Source organism: Rhinolophus hipposideros, assembly GCF_964194185.1.
Source record: "Rhinolophus hipposideros genome assembly, chromosome: 21".
Lineage (NCBI taxonomy): Eukaryota > Metazoa > Chordata > Mammalia > Chiroptera > Rhinolophidae > Rhinolophus > Rhinolophus hipposideros.
In genome coordinates, this window is record NC_138067.1 from 39,738,543 (window position 1) to 39,759,865 (window position 21,323).

General features: G+C 52.2%; 1 protein-coding gene across 5 annotated transcripts in view; it reads right to left on the bottom strand.

Annotated features, from left to right (window-relative positions):
* The window catches only part of POU2F2 (POU class 2 homeobox 2), a 74,885-nt gene that overhangs the window by 9,545 nt on the left and 44,017 nt on the right, over positions 1-21,323 (bottom strand). For 3 of the 5 annotated variants that reach the window (XM_081032426.1, XM_081032424.1, XM_081032423.1), the window contains 7 exons: positions 17,909-17,974; positions 17,771-17,805; positions 17,591-17,647; positions 14,458-14,640; positions 13,976-14,224; positions 1,569-1,674; positions 1,391-1,482 (listed from right to left, as the gene is read on the bottom strand). In XM_081032426.1, coding sequence (XP_080888552.1) covers positions 1,391-1,482; positions 1,569-1,674; positions 13,976-14,224; positions 14,458-14,640; positions 17,591-17,647; positions 17,771-17,805; positions 17,909-17,966 — 780 coding nt within the window. In that variant the 5' untranslated portion in view covers positions 17,967-17,974. The remainder of the gene's footprint in view (positions 1-1,390; positions 1,483-1,568; positions 1,675-13,975; positions 14,225-14,457; positions 14,641-17,590; positions 17,648-17,770; positions 17,806-17,908; positions 17,975-21,323) is intronic. The other 2 variants (XM_081032427.1, XM_081032425.1) reach the window with 1 other exon arrangement.

Genomic DNA, 21,323 nt, shown 5'->3' on the forward strand with positions numbered 1-21,323 from the left:
CTGCAACTCCCAGTAGGAGACCCGGCTTCTGGCACCGCCGAGGGCCCTTTCCCTGGAGCTGGGGGCCGTGGTTAAATTCTCCAGTCAAACAGGTAATCAAGGACAGGCTCTGCTACCGAATTGCTGGGGAACTCTGGCAAGCCTCTTAACCTCCCTGGGCCCCCGTTTCCCCCTCTGCAGGACGAGAACAATCAGGTGTTCTGCCTACTCCGTGGTGTTGTTGGGAGAACTTAGTTAAAAATGATAGGTTGCAAATAAAGTAAAAGTAGTTAAAAAAATAGATGGGAAGGGTGACTGGGGGGATTTACAAAGAAGCGACAGCTCTCTCTGGAATGTTGCATTTCCCTACAAATAAAAGAACTGAAGCACGTGATGGGTGCGGGGATGTTGGTCACACAGGTCCTTGATCCGTTATCCAAAACCCTGGGGCCAGATGTGTTTTGGAATTCAGAAAGTTTTCAGATTTTAGAAAGCTTACGTGGAGCTTATGTGATAGATGAATTGACCCCCACCCCCACCAAGGTCAAGGCATCGAACACATTAACAGCTCTCAGCAAAGCCCAAACCTCACAAGAGGGATAAAGAAAATGGGTAGGAGGGAACTTTGAAATCTGAAGGATTGTGAAAGATTATTATGAAAGTCTAGAACACAGGCAGCAAACCAAGCAAGGCCATGGGGGGCCAGGCAGGAGGAGGCTGAGGTGTCCTGGAGAGCTTACCCCCTGCCAGAGGGGACCCCTGCTTCAGCCAGCAGCCAGCTGCCCACCGCCGACAAGACACATAGACACAGGTCCAGCTTTGCCAGAGCTTCTGGTTTGTAAAAGAGAAGCTGGGAATCTGGCGTTTTCTGGGAATTTTGTTGTCAACTAATTCAATTTTAAAAATATGGCATGGGCCAAATGAAACACATCTGTATTACCCCCCTCCCCCCCACACACACAACATTTTCAGTGTCTGGTCTGGGAAAGGGGTATGAATTACCCAACACATCCTTCCTCAGACGCCCTCCATTTGGAGTCCCGGAAGAGAGCTGAGGAATTCAAACCTAAAGGCTTTCCACCCCTTGAAATTTCCGGTGTTTGTGCACATGTGTATGTTGGGGTAGTGGGGGTCAGATTCAAATCTTCCATGTTCTCAAAGGAGTTTATGTGCCTGAAAGGGTTAAGAACCACTGGTCTGGCTGACTCCCCTTGTTCTACGGAGGAAGAAGCTGATCTAGACAGAGAAAGTGGCTTGTCTAAGGTTCCACAGCAGATTAGAGCAGGGCTGGGCCCCTGTCCTGGCCCCTGTGGCTGTGGGGCCGGCCAGATGAAGAGACTCCACCCTCATTCACCCAGCCTTCTGCAGGCCCTGCTGCTGACCCAGCATGGCGCGCTCAGTGGACACTCACCTGTGTGGGCAGCCCGGCCCGGGGCTGGGAGGTCAGAAGAGCTCCCTGGGTTTGCTGAGGTAGCTGGAATAGATTTGGCGTTGGTAGCAGGCCTGGGGAGACAAGGGGGAACACATGGGGTGAGGGGTGAGGGGGAGTCCTGTGGGGCCAACAGGGAGGCCATCGGGTGGGGCCTTACCTGGCTGACTCTGCTGGGCCTGGGGCAACAGGAACTGAGCAGGTGGCTGGAGGTGGTGCCCGGGAACAAGCACCAGCTGCTGGAGCTGGAGGAGCTGCTGTATGTCCTGCCGTGGAGGGGGATGGACAGAAAGACAGCCTGAGTCCCTCTGCCTCACCTAAGCCCCAAGGGGTGCTGCACAGGGCAGCCTGGCAGTGAGGGACAGAGCACTGGTCTCTGAATGGTGTCCCTGAGCTGAGGGTACCCGGAGCTTCTCCCAGCCCTGGGCTTCCGGAGCTTCCTACCTGGGCCATCCAGGAGGGCTCACTCTTTATTTACTTTTTCCTTCTTGATGAAATATTTGCCTTGTCTTACATTCCCATTGGAACAAATAGAATTGTTTCAAAATGTAAATCAGACCAAGTCTTTCCTCCTTTTAAAACACTCCCAAGGCAAATGGCATTATGTCTGGAATGAGCTTTCAAGTACTCCAGCACACAGTGGGTGAGGAGATCGCACAACCACTTTGGGAAACTCGTGGTACTGTTATGAGCTGAGCTGTGTTCCCCCGCAGAAAGGATATGTTGGAATCCCCACCTTCAGACCCCCAGAGTGTGACCTTACTTGGAGTAGGGTCTTTCCAGATGATCAAGTTAAAATGAGGTCATTAGAGCGGGCCTAATGACCTATGACTGATGTCCACATAAAACAGGGAAATTTGGACACAGAGACAGATACACAGAGAGAAAACACTGTGAAGGCACAGGGAGAAGACGCCATCACAAACCAAGGAGAGAAGCCTGGAACAGATCCTTCCCCTCCCAGCCCTCCGGAGGAACCAACCCTGCCAACACCTTGAGTTCAAACTTGTAGTCTCCAGGACTGTAAGACAATACATTTCTGTTGTTTAAGACACCCAATCTGTGGTTCTTTCTTATGGCAGCCGTAGCAAACGAATACAGGCACTATTTTCTGAAGCTGATTCCACGCCTGGGTATAAGCCACCACAGTGCGTACATGTGTTCCCTAAGACATGTGCTAGAATGTTCACGGCAGAACCATTTGTAATAGGCAAAACCTGAAGATAGTCCAAGCACCCATCAACAAGTGAATGGGTAAGTAAATTGTGATTCAAGGACTGCTACGGCGACGAGAACGAGCAGTCTACAATCTATAATGACACAGCAGTATAAACTTCCCAAGCGTAATGATAAGCGAAAGCAGCTGCACAGTAGAGAACATCCTGTATGATTCCTTTTATGTTCATTAGCATGTCAGAAGTTGGGAGGGAGAGACTAGAAAGGACCCCAGGGGGCTTCTGGGGAGCTGCCACATTCAGTTTCTAGATCTGCGGGCCAGTTACACGAGCGTGCTCAGTTTGTGGGTATCACTGAGCTGCATACTTAGGATTTGTGCACTTTTTGATATTTGTTATGCTTCAATGAAAAGATTTTTCTTTTTTTAAAGGAGAACGAGGCAGGGAAAGAGAAAAAAATCCAGTCCCTCCACCAAAAAAGTAAGAATATAGACGAAAGAGGATTGGCAAAATGTTAGTATCTATTGAGCTGGCTAGAGATACAGGTGGTTCCTTATATGTTCTCTTTACTTTTAGGTTTGAACATTTCCAAAAGAGAAAGCAACGCCCCCCCCACACACACACACAACACACACACACACACACACACACACACACACACACACCCCAATGGCTTCTTGGAGCCCACCTCCTTGCAACTAAACTCCTCACCTGGCCTCTAAGGTCCCTTATACTGAGGCCGGTGCTGGTCTTCCTGACCTCAATTCCCACCTGAGGGCCTTTACTCGCGCTGTGCCCTCTGCCAGGCAGTACTAGTTCTTACACTCCTGCCGGGATCCTTCTTGTCACTCAGGTCCTAACACAAAGTCACCTCTTCAGAGATGCCCTCCTGGACCACCGAATCTAAACCAGCCCACCCCCACACCGCCCTTTGTCACCGCTATTTCCTCCTGATCACTATCTCAAGGCATCTTGCTTTGTGTTTACTTGTTCACGGTGTGTCTCTCCCACTGGTACGTCAGCGCCTTGAGAATGTGATCTTGACTCTTTTGGTCACCGCTGAAATCTCAGCACCTGGAACAGCATCTGGCACCCAGGAGATGTTCCACATACATTTATGGAATGAACCAAGACCGATGCTTCATAATTAACTTAGCAACTTTTACGTATAGTTGCAAGTTATATTGCTTACAGTTACAGTATTTTTTTTTCCTTCTAGGAATTTGGTGGGGAGGGGGGATGACACGTGCCCCTGAATTCCTCCCAATGTTATTATTATTGCAGAGACCAATTTATTGTCCCAGGAAGTGAACCACTAGGGGGACATATAAGCAACTTGCCACAAAGAGCTCATGTCTCTAATGCATGAAGAGAAATTCAAAATCAATAAGAAAAAACCTAATGACTCAATAGTAATCCGGTCAACAGGTAGGCCTGGTGACTGCTCAGTGAGGGAAATACAAACAGCTCGAATGAAACAATATTCAGATTCACTCACAATAAGATAAACACAGCTATCAGCTCAGCAAAGATAACAACAGTGCCTGACACAAGTTGGGGAAACACCCTTGCACATCGCAGGGGAGAGGGTAATTTGGCAATGTCTATCAAAATTACAAATGCACATACCTTTTGACTCAGCCATTCCCTTTCTAGGAATTAATCTTAGGGATATACCTAAGATTAATACCTTATATATTATATTATACCCTGTTTCCCCGAAAATAAGACCTAGCCGGACAATCAGCTCTAATGCATCTTTTGGAGCAAAAATTAATATAAGACCCAGTATTATATTATATTATATTATATTATATTATATTATATTATATTATATAAGACCCAGTATTATAGTAAAATAAGTCAGGGTCTTATATTAATTTTTGCTCCAAAAGACGCATTAGAGCTGATTGTCTGGCGAGGTCTTATTTTCGGGGAAACACGGCACTCACACGCGCGCAGGATAACCCCTGTAAAGGATACTCCCAGCAGCAAGCAGTATTTTAGCAAAAGAGTGGAAACAAGCTCAGCACACAGCAGTGGAGGACAGGTGAGAGCATCAGGGTGGAGATTTATGATGGAATGCTATGCAGTCATGAAAAATACTGAGGATGCTCTTTGTGTTCTGATACGGAACAATCTCCAAGATGCCCTGTTGAATGGAAAGCTCACGAGGCAGGACAATGTACCCTGCCTGATGTGCTACTGTTTGTGTTTGAAAAAATTCTATCTAAGTATCGCTTGGGTACGTACGGGTGAGATCTAGAAAACTATACCAGAAACTGGCAACACTGGAAAATAAATCCTTCTGTACCTCTTGGATTTTGAACATTTACCTAGTCCAAATAAAGAAATAAGCATCCAGGTGTTCCACGCCCACCCAGTTGAACAGTCACTTTTTCCCAGCATCCCTGCTTTTCCAGCCATCGGTCTTGTGACATTTCAAGGCTGTCCCCTGTCCACATGCGAAGGCCTCTGCTTTCTCCATGTGCTTTGGAAAGGGGACAGAGTACCCAATGCTCCTGACCTCTCACCTTTCTCATTCTTACTGCTAGCCATCTAAGAATACAGCTTAAGGGATTTGAAGTCCCAGCTCTATCCTTTGAAACAGTACCCATTCTGACTTCCCTTTCTCACATCCCCTCCCTACCACCAATAAAACTTGCTTTGCATAGCTGCCTCCCTTCCACATGTGGACCGACCCTGAATTGAGTGCAGCTTGGGTTTCAGGAACCCCCCTCCCCATTTACAATGGACCCTTCAAACCCCATGACTAATTTGGTTTCATAATTTTGTTTTTCTCTAAAAGGCCCAGCAAATTGTATAAACTTCAGGCCCCACCAAACTACCTACCATCTCCACACTGCATTTCTCACAATGCATTGCCTTTTACTTACGTATAGTTTTCCTCTGCTAGACTGAAATTCTAGAAGGCAGAGGCCATGTCTCATTCTTCTTGCATCCCTAACTCTTAACAGGGCAAGATAAGTCCCATTAAATGCATGCTGAACTGAATCAAGTAAGACCACAAATAAAGTCTTATTACTGGTATTTTTCTGATTTCCTATAACGCTTAGCTTGTTAATTAAAATATTTGTTAACTCCTATCTTTCCCAAGCTTGACACTCAGTGAAAATTTCCCTTCCTCCCCAGAAGACTAAAAGAGAGGCGTCTGTAGATTTCTTTCTGAATCAGCAGGGAGAGGAAAAGGATGGGGAAAATGGAACCCGATTTGCAGTTGGATCTCATAGTGAGGGTCTGAAAGAAAAAACTTAACCACAGCCCCAGCCACCATTACTCAGACCAGAAATCTGGGGGGGTCAGCCTTGATTCCCTCCTCTCCTTCCCCTCCCCCATCCATCCAATCCATCTGCAGGTCCTACCCAAAACGTTCTAAACATTTTTGTGTGCTCTGTATTCTTTAGTGTCTGACAAAACCTACTGCCCCTTCTCAGAATTAAAAAATGCATACAATAAAATATATGGGATTACAAATGAAATCAATTATATCGAAATACTGTCATCAAACAGCTTTTAAATTGTGATAATAGTAATCTATGGGCTTCTTTAATTAGCACATTATTATTTAAGATCAAGCAATAGGTTTGATGACTACTGTCATCTCAGAGCAATGATGAGTAAAAATGATATTTTAAGAGCTCTGCAACAACTGTATAGAATATGGAAAGAGCTGTGCATTCCTTTGGTGACAAAGTCCAAGTACTGCTAACGTGGTCTGTTGCCAATACTCATGCTACAAGGAAATACTACATTTTTGGTTAGAGGATAGTAAAAAGCAAGACAATTGTTTTCCCATCCAAGTTCATGGAGCCCCTGAATCCTATCCACAGACCCCTCGAAGAGTGGTCTGTAAATCCACGTTCCTGTTCTCAAATATTAATTGAGTCCGAAAGCCTCCATTGCGTTTCACAGCTGTAATATAAAACAACTTGGTGTGGCCCTGCATGACCCCTGCTTGCCTCTCCTTCCTTACCTCCTATGACTCTCTCACCCCCTAACTCTGATACAGCCATACTGGTCTCCTTTCTGTTACTGAACCCAGAAAGAAGCCCCCACCTCAGGGCCTTTGCTCATGCTGTTGCCTTGCACCTTCCTTTCCTTCTTGATCTGCACGTGATGGGCCCCTCCTTATCCCTCAAATCTCTAGCAAATGCCCCCTCCTCAGAGAGGCCTCCCCTGGCCACACACTGTGCCTTTTCTTCCATCACTCCCTATTCCATTACATTCTTTTCTTTCCTTCAGAGCAACTATCCACTTCCTGTCTGTATCCCCAACAAGAGTGGGTGCCAGCTCCATGAGGGCACAGACTTGTCTGCTCTATTCCCCAAGCAGAAAAGCGCCGGGGCATGGAGGATGTTCACTAAATGTTTGCTGACTAAATGAATTAAAAAATGAGAAAGGAGACTCGGGGTGAACAGCGAACCGTCTCAGGACTGGAGTTAGCCAGTAGGAAGCCCCATTTCTCCACAATCTGGGGGCAGTATGAGATCTGAAGCCGCTTGGGGGCGCGATCCCACCGAGTCAGAAGGTAAAGAAGTTAGAGGAAGCGCAAAGACGTGGGGAGCAGGGCCCCTGCCAGGGCGTTTAGTAAGTCTTCTGCGCAGTCACTAACCCACGAGCAAGACTAGCAAAGAGTAGTTACAAGAAGCGGAGTACAACATTAGGAATAGAGACAGTGGAAATGTAATGGCTGTGCGCGATGTCAGAGCGGTAGTGGATGGGGGAGGGGGGTTATCACTGTGTGAGGGATATAAATGATAAATGTTTAACTGTTACATTGTTTTGTACACCTGAAACTAATAAAAAAGAAAAGAAAAGAAAGACTAGCAGAGAGGGCTCGCACACCCCATCAAAGCCCAGAAGGAACAGCCGCATTCTTATCATCGCTGCATTGTAATCCCCTCCCGCCCCTCACCCTAGTATAGGCATGTAACAGGTGATCATGAGGTAAAACACTGGTGGTGTTTCAGGGCCGGCTGGCTGTGCTTTGCTGCAGCTGGGCTCTTGGCCACAGACTGGGGACAGACAGACTGAGACGCATGGTTTATGACACCTGGGTGACCTGGAATGTAACTGTTCACTTTCCCATCTGGCGTGGTTCCACCTGGTGGGGGGAGAAAGCCATGAGAAGGAACTAGAGGAGGCGCAGGCCCAGGTGCAGCGTCTCACCCAGCGCACGGCGTGGACGCCCCACTCCCCATCACAGGCCCCCACACTTGCTCTGGCAGCCACCACGACTGTCGCACGCCCGTCGACGCCCACTGGCCATCCCTGATCTGGCAAATTATGACCTGTTCTGGATACTCCGTTCGAAGACATGGACAGCCTAGAGTTAAGTCCAGAGTGGGGAGGACAGGAAGGGACGGGGTCTGGGGGCCACGTCAATTATATTGTGATTGATTGGGCTCCAAATGTGGACGGGCTTGTGTTAGTCTGCCCAACGGTAGACTGAGCTGCCTAGGAAGGCAGTGAGTACCTGTGTTGGGGGCCGCCTGGATGAAACTGCACCCCCACCTGCCCAGAATGGTGCAGAGGGCGTTCCCACACTGCGTGGCAGGGTAGACTAGACGGGTGCAAGAGTCCCTTCCAGCTGAGAACTCGAGGGATTGATCTTGGCTCTCTTGTCTGCTTCTTGCTGTGTGACTTGGGGGAAAGCCAACACCTCTGGGCCTCAGTCTCCGTAACTGTATAGGGTGACGACGCACGGTGTCCTGGAAAGACCTGAGCTCTGCAGAGGGCCAGAAACCTGACTCTGTTCCTCATGCGCTGTGGGACTGTGGACACCTTACTCTCTGTAAGCCTCAATTTCCTCAGGTGACACCTCAATAATTCTGACCTCAAAGGGCTGTTAAAGGAATTAAATAAGACGACGTGTATACAGTGTTTTGCCTGATCCCTGTTCACTACGTGGCCTAAATGGTAGCTATTATTACTGAGTCATGTCTCTCTCAGGGCTTCAGTTTTCTAATCTACAGAATGGGGGTAATAATGTCTAACTCTCCACTGAGCGGTTCTGAGGCCTGAGTAATATTATTATCCACAAAGCATTTTGGAGGGGCGGCTGCATGGCTCAGTTGGTTAGAGCACGAGCTCTGAACAGGGTTGCCGGTTCAATTCCCGCATGGGCCAGTGAGCTGCGCCCTCCACAACTAGATTAAAGGACAATGACTTGGAGCTGATGGGCCCTGGAGAAACATACTGTTCCCCGATATTCCCCAATAAAATTACAAAAAAACCCCACGCATTTTGGAAATCGCTATACACTCAGGTCACCCTCCTTTCACATCAACCCAAGTGACAGGAGGTCTCAGGGCAGGATCCCCATCTGGCTATTGATTCCAGCCTCTTCCCGACAACTCACAACTTACAGTTCCCGCCCAGACACTCTACGAGCTCCAGCCTCACATATGTGTCTGATTGTTTGATGTCTCTACCCTGATGATTAATAGACTCTCCCACCCTACCACGTCCAAAGCGAAACTCCTGGGCCCCTCCCCCAGCCTTACAAACAGGCTGTTCCTCCCCATCTTCCCATCTCAGGAAACCACCTGAGCACCGCCCAGGTGCTGAAGCCCAAGTGCGGAGTCACCCTTGACCTACCCGATCTATACAAAATAGCATCCCGGACCCCCCCTCCCATCACCCCTACCTCCCACGTGCATGCCTACAAGGACTTTCCAGTGGGCTCCTCGCTTCTACTCCATTCTCCCTCCGGCAGCTGGAGGGAGCTTTGTCAAGGACCAATCGGGTCATGCCACTCTCCTGTTTAAAACCCCCAACAACTTCACATCACACTTACACATTCCAAACTCCTTCATCAGGCCCTGCAAGACCCCGCAAAGCCTGGTCCTGCCTGCCTCCCCCACACCTATTACTTGTCTCCCACTCATTCGCTCTGTTCCAGCCATACCACCTTCCTCTGTGCCCTGAACAAGTCAAGTTGGTTTCCACCTCAGGACCTTTGCACTTGCCATTGCCTTTTCCTAAGATCTCCTCCAGGCTTCTTCGTGACTGACTCATTCAGGCCTTGGCTCTCAAATGCCACCTTCTCAGTGAAACTTTTCCTGACCACCCTATTAAAAGTGGCTTCCTCCCTCTACAGCACCACCCAGTTTCATTTTCTTCATTACACTTACTCTAAAACTGTCTTGTTTTGCTGGTTTGTTTGCTTGCTTGCTTGTCTCCCCACAAGAACATAAGGTCCTTAAGGGCAGCCACCTCTGCCTTGTTCACAACTGTCCCCTCAGGGCCATGAGTGGGTGCCTGGCATACACATGGTGTTCAATAAGTGCTAGTTGAATGAATAAGTGACTATGGTTTTTCCAGTCACTCCACTAGGGGAAGCTCTAAAGGTGCGGGGCGGGGAGAGAGCATGGACAGAGGTGGCCTGTCTCCAGCATGGGCTCTTTGACGTACCCCTGTCTCCTAGAGGTTGGCCCTGTCACATGGAACCCAGGAAGTCCTGGGTTGGACCAGAACACCACAAAACAGAATCATTCAATAGGGAGAAAAGCCACCTACATGTGGAGTGTGTGTTACACCCATGCTACCTCATGTTAAAATTCCAGGACAGACCATTAACAGCAGATCCCAACCCAGGAATTGTGGAGTGCACACCTCAGCCTGCCTCCGGGACTCCTGGGCCTGTGGGTGCACTGACACACACCTCCAGGTGGGTGGTTTGGCTGCCCCTTCTTCAAGCAGTAGGACCCATGGCTTCCTTTTGGGGTCTTGCCCTCCCCCACTCTCCGATCAGGAGGTCTAGGTGAGGCCAAACCCACCTTCTCAGGAGTCCAGGGCGCTGACTCAAACCTGGCCAGTGGGTGTGTTTTACGTCCCTGGGCAGGGGGGCTGCAAGTCTAGAAGTGCTGACGCCCTGTGAACCAGCCCCAAAAGCAAAGGGAGGCAGACGCCTGGGGGCGGGCCTGACCTTCCAGCCTGGGCCTTTTCAGTGATCTGAGCCAAACAGTCCCTTTTCTTTTCAGCTGCCCGAGGAGGTCTGTGGCCCAGCTGGTCCTCTCCTAGCTCACCCTTCACTGTCTTCCAACACTGGCTCCCACCCCCCAACTCCCTGAGCTCACCCTGCTCTCTCATTTTGAATCCCCCGGTCCCACTGCCTGAAACCCTTTCCTCCAGCTTGTCCACCTGGTAAACTCCTATTTATCCGGCCTTGGTTCAGATACTGCTGCCTCCCTGACTCAGACATAGGTCACCTTTCTTTTCTCGCCATATCTAGTAGGTTTCTCTGGGAAGCCTTTATTTACTAGGTCCTACCAGCCCAAAAGATTTTGTTAAGCTCTATTTGCCGTGGTCATATTATGAAAATAGGGATTTTCGTTTCACTCTCCAGATACAAAATGATGTTTTAATAGTTAATGTAAATTTTCAATCAATGCCTACCCCTACCCCAGACATTCTGAATGACTCCCCTAGAGAGATGTCTTGCCTGCTCTCGATTGAAAAGCCGCAGCAAAACAGCCCTCATTGATTCAGTAAACACCCGTGCAGCCCCCTCGGTGGAAAGCATCGTGCTGAGTGTTGGACACACAAATTATCAAATTGCATGATAATCATCCCTTTATCTGTAGAAGCTAGGACAATGCAGGAAGTGTTCCTGCCAAACTGTTTCACTGACATTACTTTGGAAGCTGGCATTACAAGGACGGGGTGGAATTTCCCCTTCATACTTTTTGTAATTTTAAAGTGATAAGGTTATGGGTGCTTTTGACCTTCTTAGTATTTTTCAAGAAAACCGTTTCCTAGTGGTTCATTGGCGTGTCTATTTCCCTACAGTACTGGGAGCTCTCGGGAGCAAGGATGGGTCTGCCTCACTCCAGGGCTTGACCCAGAGGAGGCTGGGAGATTGTGAAATGACCACAGGACAGAGCTGAGCAGGCCTGGGACGTGCAATCAGCGGGCACAGGCAAGGCTGGCGAGAGGGGTCAAGCTGGCTGTGGCCACAGTGGGTAGCCAGGGCAGGGGGAATACGATCCCTGCCGCAGCCTGGGCCCAGCACGGCACCCGGCGGGCGGGCAGCCCGGGATACATGTGTCGGGGATAGAGCCTACGGGCAACAGAGCTCCCAGAAGACAAACCTGGTCCAGCTTCACATGTGCAGTGGACAGACAGAGGAAGATGAGAGCTGAGGGCCGCTGGGGCAGAAGGAGAGAGAGGAAAGGCTTTGGCAGCGTGGGGTTCAGGAGACCTTGAGAATCAGGCCTGGTGGGACAGCAGGTGGCAGAGGATTGTCCTGGAGGACATGGCCTCAGGGGTGCATGAACACCAGGAGTATCTGCTGCACACAGGAGGGCATGGCCACGCCGTCTGCACTAGGCTGCCCTTCCGTCTCCCTATCACCTTTGTTTGCTCAGGAGTAATTTCCACAGGCATATGTGGACACAGCCATGGGGGATCAGGGCTGTGGCAGAAGGAGAGGCATAGGCTGCGGGACCCCAGAGGAGACAGGAGACAGGAAATCAAACCGGCTGGAGGGAGGGACGGCACTGAAGATTTCCTGGAGGTGTGGGCTCCTGAGCTGGAGCCTGGAGGAAGAGGAGCTGGCCAGGGAAGGGGAGGGAGCTGACTTCCAGGTGCAAAAATGGATAAGAGCAGGGACACCAAGATTTGAAATCTAGGAAGGAGCCCTGAGCCTTGTGTTGTTCCATGAAGAGCTGTGTGTTCCACAAGGCAAATGGAAGCCCTGCTGCTGGGGTCTCTGGTGGTCAGGGCAGGAGGGCAGGACACATGTCCCCCTGCTAAAGACAGCAGCCCTGGATCGTGTGATTGCAGCCCCAGAGCCCCGTGTGGGCTCTGCCACTCGTGTTCACGGTGTGACCTGGGGCAGGCAAGTTACTTGCCTTGGCCCTGGGGATTTGTGGGTCCAAGGCGGCACACAATAGACTCTAGTTACAGTTACCGTGGCGAGCCTGGCATTAGGAGGCTACAATTGGAAGAGTCAGCACAGAGGCACAAGCACAGATGGCTCTGTGGGTTTCTGCAGAACCAGGCCCAGGGGCAGGAAGCTCTAAGGAGGCAGGTACCAGCTCAGTGTGAAGACTAGTCCCAAATGGGAGCACAGGTCCGAAGCGGAAAGGCCCATTGGAAGCAGAACTCTGTCAAGGGAACAGTCCCATGGGTGCTGGACAGCTCCCTGGTGTGGCAGCATCTGCCCAGAGGTTCCATGGAATGGGGTGGAGAGAGAAAGAGAGAGAAAGCGATCTGTAGAGCAGTTGTGGGAAGGAAACGCCGGGCTAAGGGAAGTTAAACAGGGCTCCTTGCTGTAGGGCTTCTCAGGACCTTCATCGCCTTGGAAAATGGGCCACAGACTCAAATGCTTACAGAAACCACCAGGCAGACGGCACAAATGCATAATGTGGGCAGGTGTGCATAGGGTGGGCTGGGGAGAGTCGGCCCATCAGAAGGGGAAGCCTGCCCAGCTCCTACCCTGCTTCTACTGCTGACTATCCTTCTGGGAAATCTATTGGCCACTGTCATAGGTTGCATTGTGTGTGCCCCCAGAAAGATCCATTGGAAGCCATAACCCCTGGTGCAGCTAACTATGACCTTACTTGGAAATAGGGTCTTTGCAAATGTAATGAAGTCAAGGTTATTAGGGTGGGCCCTAATTCAATGACTGGTGTCCCTATAAGAAGGGGAAATTTGGACACAAAGACACATGCACAGAAAGCAGATGGCCACGTGACAATGAGGCAGAGATTGGAATCATCCATCTACAAGACACTGAGGATTTCCGGCACCTCCAGAGCTAGAAGTGGCAAAGAGGGATTTTCCCCTAGAACCTTCAGAGAGAGCACAGTCCTGCCCTGCCGACACCTTGATTTTGGACTTCTGGTCTGAGACAATACATTTTTGTTGTTTTAAGCCACCCAGTTTGTGGAACTTTGTTATGGCAACTGTAGGAAACTAATACAGCTCCTAACTCAGGATTTGACGTACACCAGAAGTCTCCAGAATGAGGAGAGAGGACGCAGCATTTCCCACTCCTTTTCTGAAAGAGCGCCTGCTGGCTGAGCCAGGGGACATGACGTGGGGGCCACTAACTCTGAGTTTCTGCCTTTTGGTTTGTACCCACGCAGGTACCACTGAGGGCGTGACTCCTGCTTTCCTCCCCTACACATGGAGGGTGACGTGCCAACCTCCCAGGTGGTGTGAACCCTCAGCAGGATCACAGAAAGCACTCAGCTGGGCGCTCCATCCCGGGGAGAACGTCCTGCCTCAGCCTCACTGTGCAGCTCTGCGAGACGGTGTCTCCCTAGGCTTCCTTGGGCTGCTGGGAGCTGCCTGGCCCGAGGCAGGCAGGCCCTGCTGGGAGCGGGCCCTCTGTGCAGCTTGTGCTCTGGGCTGCCCTTACCTGTGCTGTGAGCTGGATGGGCTGGGACAGGGTGAGCTGTGGGGTCCCGGGGGGCTGGCTGGCAGGCTGTGGTGGTGGCAGCTCGCCTCCCCCAGAGGAGGCTGGGGGCTGCGAGGTCGAAGAGGAGGCGGAGGAGGAGGAAGAAGAGGAGGAGGAAGAGGAGGCGGCGGCGGCGGCAGCGGCGGCCAGGAGCTGGGCCTGCGCTTGCTGCAGGAGGAGCTGCTGCTGAGCCGGCATCAGCGCCGTGAGCTGTGGGGCGGGGTGGCAGGGGCGCAGGGGGGCGTGGGTAGGAGCAGAGAAGGCAGAGAGGGGTTAGTGCCTGAGCCAGACAGGTTAGGGGGCAAGTCTTCCAGGAGGTGGAGGAGGGCAAGAGGCAGGCAGGAGACAGTGGCTGTGGCTCTGGTGGGACACTCAGGCCACCGGTCCTGTAACAGATGGAGGCAGCTGGCCTGTGCCTTGCCCCGTCCTCCCCGAGTACTTACCCCAGCAAGCTGGCTGCCCGTCAGCATGAGCTGGGCCTGGGGCAGATGTGGCTGAGCCGGCTGGGGGGGCGGGGGTGCCGCTGGGGCTGGGTCACCACTGGGGTCTTCAGCCTTGATCTGGGGGGGAGAGAGGCAGGGTCCGGGACCCCAGAATGTTAAGTGGAGGCCAGAGAGAATGCCCACCTGCGAACCAAAGAGAGGGCACGAGTGTGGCAACGGCAACCTCGGGCCGCACAGGAGCAGCGGCCGGGGCACAGAGGCCAGACCCCGCACTGACCGGGGGCTCAGGCCGTCCCTGTGGCCTCAGTTTCCTCATCAGTCAGTTGGGCCACCATAACCCCTGCACCCAAACTGCCTACAGGAGAGGGCCTTGGAGAGCACCTTGGGAGAGCTCCTTTCCCCTCTTGGGAGTCAGTTTCCCCATCTGTGAAATGGAAAATGCCATGGGGCCCTGGAACCTCAAATAAGGGGGTGTGGGTCTGCTTCAGCCAGAGGTACATCTCTCATTGGTCCAATACAGTAAGACTTTATTGGAAGAAAGGGTCTTAGGATATTTTAGGGGAAAAAAAGAAAAAAAACCCTGCTTTAGAACACGGGCCATGAATTCCCATGCAGACGGCATTAGGCAAACAGCACAAATGGGTGGCCGGGCAGAACTGGACAGTGGGATGGAGAGAGTGTGCCCGCCCCCTGAAGGGGAGGTCTGCCCAGCTCCTGCTCTGCTCCTGCAAAAACCTAAAGCAAAAACGCTGGCAGGACAAACAAAGCACCGCTGCAGGCCTGAGGTGGCCAGGGTGCTGCCAGCTGTCAGCCTGCACCCCCGAAGCCCACCGAGCCCTTCCTCATGTCCCCGTAGGACGTGGATGTGTCTCACACCAAACACAGGACAGACCAGCCCAGAGCAGGCCCGGCCCCTCCCTCGCCTAGATAAGGAGCTAGATAACAGTGGGCTGCCCGTGGGATCTGCTGGTAACGGACACGTGGGAGTGGGGGGAGGCACGGCTTGACGAATCACCCACTCTCAGGCCTCGAGGGGACACTCGGGATCATCCTTCAGCCAGGTGTCCCAGCACCAGTTTGCAAAAGAGATCCAAAGAGGAAAAGCAACTCGTTCACGGTGACACCGTGGCTTGGCAGAGGCGTAGCATTGGGAATGCAGACTGAGATGAACAGAGACAGGCAGAGGGCCGGGAAGGCCCACATAATAGAAGGGAAGTGGTGTGACTCCCAGTATGGGGTATGAACGTCAGAAAGTTTAAGGAGTACAGAGGGTACAGCATGAAACAACAGCGTCTATCAGAAACCGGAGCAGCGGCTGTCCCTGGCGGGGAATTAGGGCTTTCTGGAAGTCTGGTTGTGTTCTGCTTCTTGATCTGGTGCTGAGGACATGGCTATTCCGTTTGTGAACATCCGCAGAGCTGTACACTGAGGACCTATGTGTGTGTCATATTTTAATTAAAAGTAAAACAACAACAACATTGAGAGCCATGCTGAGAACACTATTCCTTCTTCTGAGCTCTCACATTCTTTCTGGTTCTCTTAAGAAAGTCTTTGTTAGGTGGTAGGATGTCTCTAACACCTGCCAACGTTGGCTAATGTCCCCTTTTAACAAAGGGAGAACAGACCTCAGGCTTAGACCCTTCCGTAGGCAAGAGTCTCTGGGTACATTTTAATAATCATTGTATTTATTTCCATGGCAAGTGATTCTGGTTTTCCATTCGTGAAATTTCCATTTAAAAACACATTTATTTCAGCTGTTGAAAGAGCAAGCCAGTTCATAAGTTGGTAATTGTTGAAGCTGATTGATGGGTACCTGGGGATTTATTTTCATTATACTCTCCTTTCTACTATCTGCTTCACATTTCCCACAATAAAATGTGTTTTTTTTAAACTGAGCCAGTTAACAAAGTTATGATGTAAATTATTGTACATGGAGGTGTGTCGATTTGTCTGAAACCATGATGGGAGCACATGAATCCTTGCAGTTCAGGAAAGATTGACAGCAGAAGTGATGGAGCGGACAGAGAGGCAAAGGCTGAGAGTGGTGTGAATGCAGACTGGGAGAAAAGGCAGCCAGCTCTCTGCCTCAGGCTACCCCAGGGAACCAGGAACGAGAGCAAGAGCCCTTCCTTCCCTAGGCCCCGGTGGTTTCTCCACAGAGAAGCGGGGCTGCTGTGGGGTCGGGAGAGGCTGCAAAGATTCTCCCCATGGGGGGGCGGAATGGATGCTCTGAGGGCCAAGGCCAGAGCCGACCCTGAGATCAGGGAGGGACCTCCCTGGTCCCTGTCCAATCCAGTCAGGATAAGATACCTGCCCATCACGGGGCATCAAGGCACACCAACTGTGGAAGGGACCTCACAGGTCATCTAATCTGACAGCCCCTCCCCCATTTAGAGAAGAGGAAACTGAGAAGCCCAGAGAGGGGAAGTGATTTTCCCAAGGTCACAGAGCAGTTCCAAGCCCCCCACCCCATCCAACCGCCACCTTTAGTCGGGGTCAGGAGTCCTGCCCATGCTCCCTCGCCCCTGCCCTCTGTGCTGCCTTGAGGCCTCTGGACCTGCCAGCTGCGCCCCTCCCAGGCTGCAGGGTGGAGACCTGGGCCCCAGACCCCGGGGAACCCAGCAGTGACCAGCAGCAGGGCCCTGTCTGCATTTGGGATTTGCCGTCTGGCCACTTCCAGTCTCGTCATGGTCCTGTCTTACAGCATCTCGCCATCCTCACTGGGTCTGGCTCCCCCTGACCCTGGCAAGCCTCCCATCATCCACCCCTGAGTGTGTGTGTCAGGGGGTAGGGAGTGGGGTGGGGCAGGCCCCTGTTTGGTCAGGGAAGTTGGGATGGGGGTGGGGCCCTCGGCTTCCTGTTGTTCATCGCCCTGGGGCTCTGGGGGGGATTTCCCTGGCCACCCCCACCCCTCAGGGAAGGGGAAGGAGCCAGGGTGAGTCACAGGCCTGGGGCGGGAGCCCAAGGGTGAGAAGGGGCGGGAGGAGTCTTGTCACCAGGGTACCAGGGCTCAGTGCCCCCTCAGTCCCTGGGCCCACGGCAGGCCTGTAGAACCTTCTGCCAGACGCAACTGCCACCATCACAGGATACCGCTTCCCCTCCCCCTGCCCTGGCTGCTCTGACAGGTGCTTACCTTGGTGCTGGGGCCAGTTGGGGACACGGAGAATGGGGAGGTCTTATTCTGGGGATTCTGCAAAAAGAAAGTTGGGGTGGGGATGGGAACAGTGAGCTGCAGCAGCTTCTGACACCCGTCTCCCCCTTCTTCTCCCTTCTCCCCCTCCCAACCTCTCCTGCTCATCCCCTCCCTCCTGACCTGGTGGTTAGTGTCCGGTCCATTTCTTTCCGTGTCTGCAATGAGAAGGAAAAGGCGGGTTTTCACCAGCCACCCCGAAGCTCCCCACCACACCCGCCCCCTGCCCACCCTCTGCCTTCCTGCTCCTTTCCCACACACCTGTGTGCTCTGACGGGGAGTCCAGACCTTGCTTCTCGGCCTCCAGGGGCTTAGACATTCTTATTTCTGGGGACAGAGAAGGGATGGACGTGGGTGATGGAGGGGAAGCCAGGAGGGCTCTCGGTGCCTCCTCCAGCACCACCACAGCCTGTCCCCAAATCCTCCCCACCGCTGGCCACCTTGCAAGTGTCTCTTTCCAGGAGACATGCCCTCTGTCCTAGACCCCTGTTTTTCTCTGGAAGGACAAGGGAGGGGCCTTCAGGCCGAGGGATCATCCCTTGGTGTGTGATCCTTTTCACCCTCTGGAAGGTGCACAAGGAGGGTGGCCCCAGGGAGGCCCTGGGGCGGAGTGGAAGGCAGATGGTGGTCCTGAGAAGGTCGCTGATGCTCCAAGAGACAACTCAGCCTTGGGCCCATTGCTCAGGCTTGCCGCCCCGGCGCCCGTCCTGCCTCGCCAGGTTTCGGCTGAGGCATGTTTTCCATTCTGAGTGGGGCCGGGGGTGTGACGGGAGTGCAGTATCCCCAAAGGAGTGAGTCTTCAGATCTCTAGGTGTGATTCAGCCGCCCGCCGGCCCCCTCCCCCGGCCCACCACTTTCCTGTCCAAACTTCACTCCCACCAGCCCCCCTTCTTGCATTCAGTGCACAAGCCTAGCAGCCCCACTCTGACCTTGGTAACTAACTCCAGCTCCAACTCCATCTGGCTCTGCCCTTGACCTTGTCCTTGAATCTAATCCTAGACCTTACCTGGGACTTCAGCCTTGAATTCCAATTGCATACCCAAATCCCACCGAGATGCCCGGACCCTAAAATGCAATCCCTCTGCACAGACCCTGGAAATGAAAGGTGGTAGCCATAGGGAGGTGGTAAGCAGCAAGCTGGCACCAGGGGACAAAAACCAATGGAGACCAGTGCCCTGTCCTCTCAGCACTCTGATGCTGACTACGGAAGGCAAGTGCTTACCCATGCCAAGCACAGTGCTAAGTAAGACAATGAAGTCATGTTAGCAGTCGGTGCTGATATTACCCCCATTTCACAGAGGAGGAAACTGAGATTCTGAGAGTGTGTCACCTCCCCAAAAGCACACCGAGACAGCAGAGGTGCCCTGATTGGACCTCGGTCTCCATGACTCCGGGGTTCCCACTTTTAGTCCGGACTGCCCCGGGCTAATGGACCCCAGTCATGGCTTCCAATAACCACCCCTAGGAAGCTCACCCGGACACCCACTGGGGCCCAACACTTCCTGGTCCTAGATCACCACACGAATCTGGGCTTCTGCCTGACCTGTTCTCAGTCTCCTTACCCACCCTGGATCCCAGCTCCCATCAGATGGTCCAAGTCCCTCATTTGGGCTTGCCTCCCAGTTTGGCCTCAGACCTTACTCATGACCCTGACTCTGACCCAAAAGTCTCCCTAACAATTCACTCCAAATCCCCACGTAAACTATGACCCCACCCTATCCAAGGAGCTGTCCAACTCTAGCGTGCTCTACACCCAGGACATTTTAAGAAGGCCAACTAAAGAGAGAGCTGGGACGTCCTCAACAACGGGAAAAAAAGTCCAGGAATTTTGCAATTGAGGATTACCTGACACGAAACGCCACTGGGGTTTAAAAGTCCTGATTAAGAATGCAGGTCACACACTCCTGGTGGGAGTGTAAATCGATACAAGCACAAGTCAGGAAAGCTAAGAGGTGACCCCTCCCAATGGCCCAGCATGACCACTCCCGGGCGTCCTGCCCACCAGTGCCCATGGGCACACATGTTCCCAGCAGCCCTCTCATAATGGCCCCAAAATGAAAATAATTCAAGGACCGGTCAACGGGGAATGGATCAACAAAATGTGGTATGTCCACACAGTGAAACACTCCACAGTGGGGCGGAAAGAATGAACTGCATCATATACCACTGAATCTCGCAGGCATGACAGCGAGGGAAAGACATCAGACATAAAAGCGGACAGACAGTAGGACTCCAATTATGCAAAGCTCAGAAACAGGCAAGATGATATCAGATGATCAAGGTCAGACGCTTGGGTACCTTTGAGGGGGGCTGACCAGGAAAGGGCAGGAGGAAGGCTGTAGGGGTTGGAAATGTTTTATATCTTGATGTATTTGGTGGTCACGTGGGTCTGTGTACATGTAAATACTCATCAGGATGTACACTTAAAATCGGAGCACTTTATTATATGTACGTTATATTTTCACACAGAAAAGAAAAAATGTAAAAGCTAAAAAAAGAAAAGAAAAGAACAAGCTAGCATGTAGTCCTAGTGAGACTAGGCTGAGAAGGGTGGGGTCCTGTTTCTGAGCACTAGGGATGGGGCACCCAGTGACACAAAGGGAACTGCAAGGACGCCCTATTCTGACCCTGGGTATCAAAGGAGGAGTCGTGCCTGATGTTGCCTCCTACCCTCCCGGCCTCAGCCCTGCTTCAGGCACCCGCTAACCCTCATGCACCCCTAAATCCCACCCCTCCTAGCATCCCCGAAATCCCCGCCCCAGCCCGGTCCCTGACCCCTCCCTCCAGCCAGTGTCCACAGTGCCCCAGGCAGAGCTTTCCCACGCCCAGTGCTGTCTCGCCCTGAACCCTTTCCTGATTCCTGTCTCCCCAAGAAAAGCCCAGGCTCCTTGGCCTGGCCTTTGGGGTGTGGTCCCTGCCACCCTCCACTGCCATCTCTAACCACTCATGCATCATGCTCTGCAACCACACCAGGCATCTCCTTCTGCCTGGGGGTTCTGCTTGATGGGGAGTCCAGACCTTGCAGCTTCTGTGTTCCCCACCTAGCTGGCGAATGCTTCTGCTGCCAACAGACCAGGCAGCCTCCGACCTCCCCCACCCGAGTGGCTCGCCCTTGGTCTCTGTTACGGGCTGCATTGTGTCACCCAACCTTCGTATGTTGACGCCCTACCTCCCAGGACCTCAGAATGTGACTCTATTTGGAGATGGGGGTCTTTAAAGAGGTAATTAAGTTAAAATGAGACCATTAGGGTGGGCCTTAATCCAGTGTGACTGGTGTCCTTACAAGAGGAGATTGGGACAGAGACACACACAAGGTGAAGACACAGGGAGAAGATACCACCCCAAGCGAAGGAGAGAGGTCTCAAAAGAAACCAGCCTTGTTGACCCCTTGACCTTGAATTTCTACCTTCCAGAACTATGAGACAATGAATGGCTGTTGTTTAAGCCTCCCAGTCTGTGCTGTTTATCAGCAGCCCTCGTAGACTAATACAGCCTCCCACAGTTGTGCCCTCCTGCTGTCCGAGCCCCGAGCCCACAGGGCTGTGGCCATCTCTGTCCCGGTCCTTTCCCACCAGACCAGCGGGTCGAGTGGGGTCTGACTCATCACTGGGTCTCGGGCAGCACCCAGCTCAGAAGAACATCCTTCCCTGCAGCTCTCTGTCTCTTGTTCCTGCCT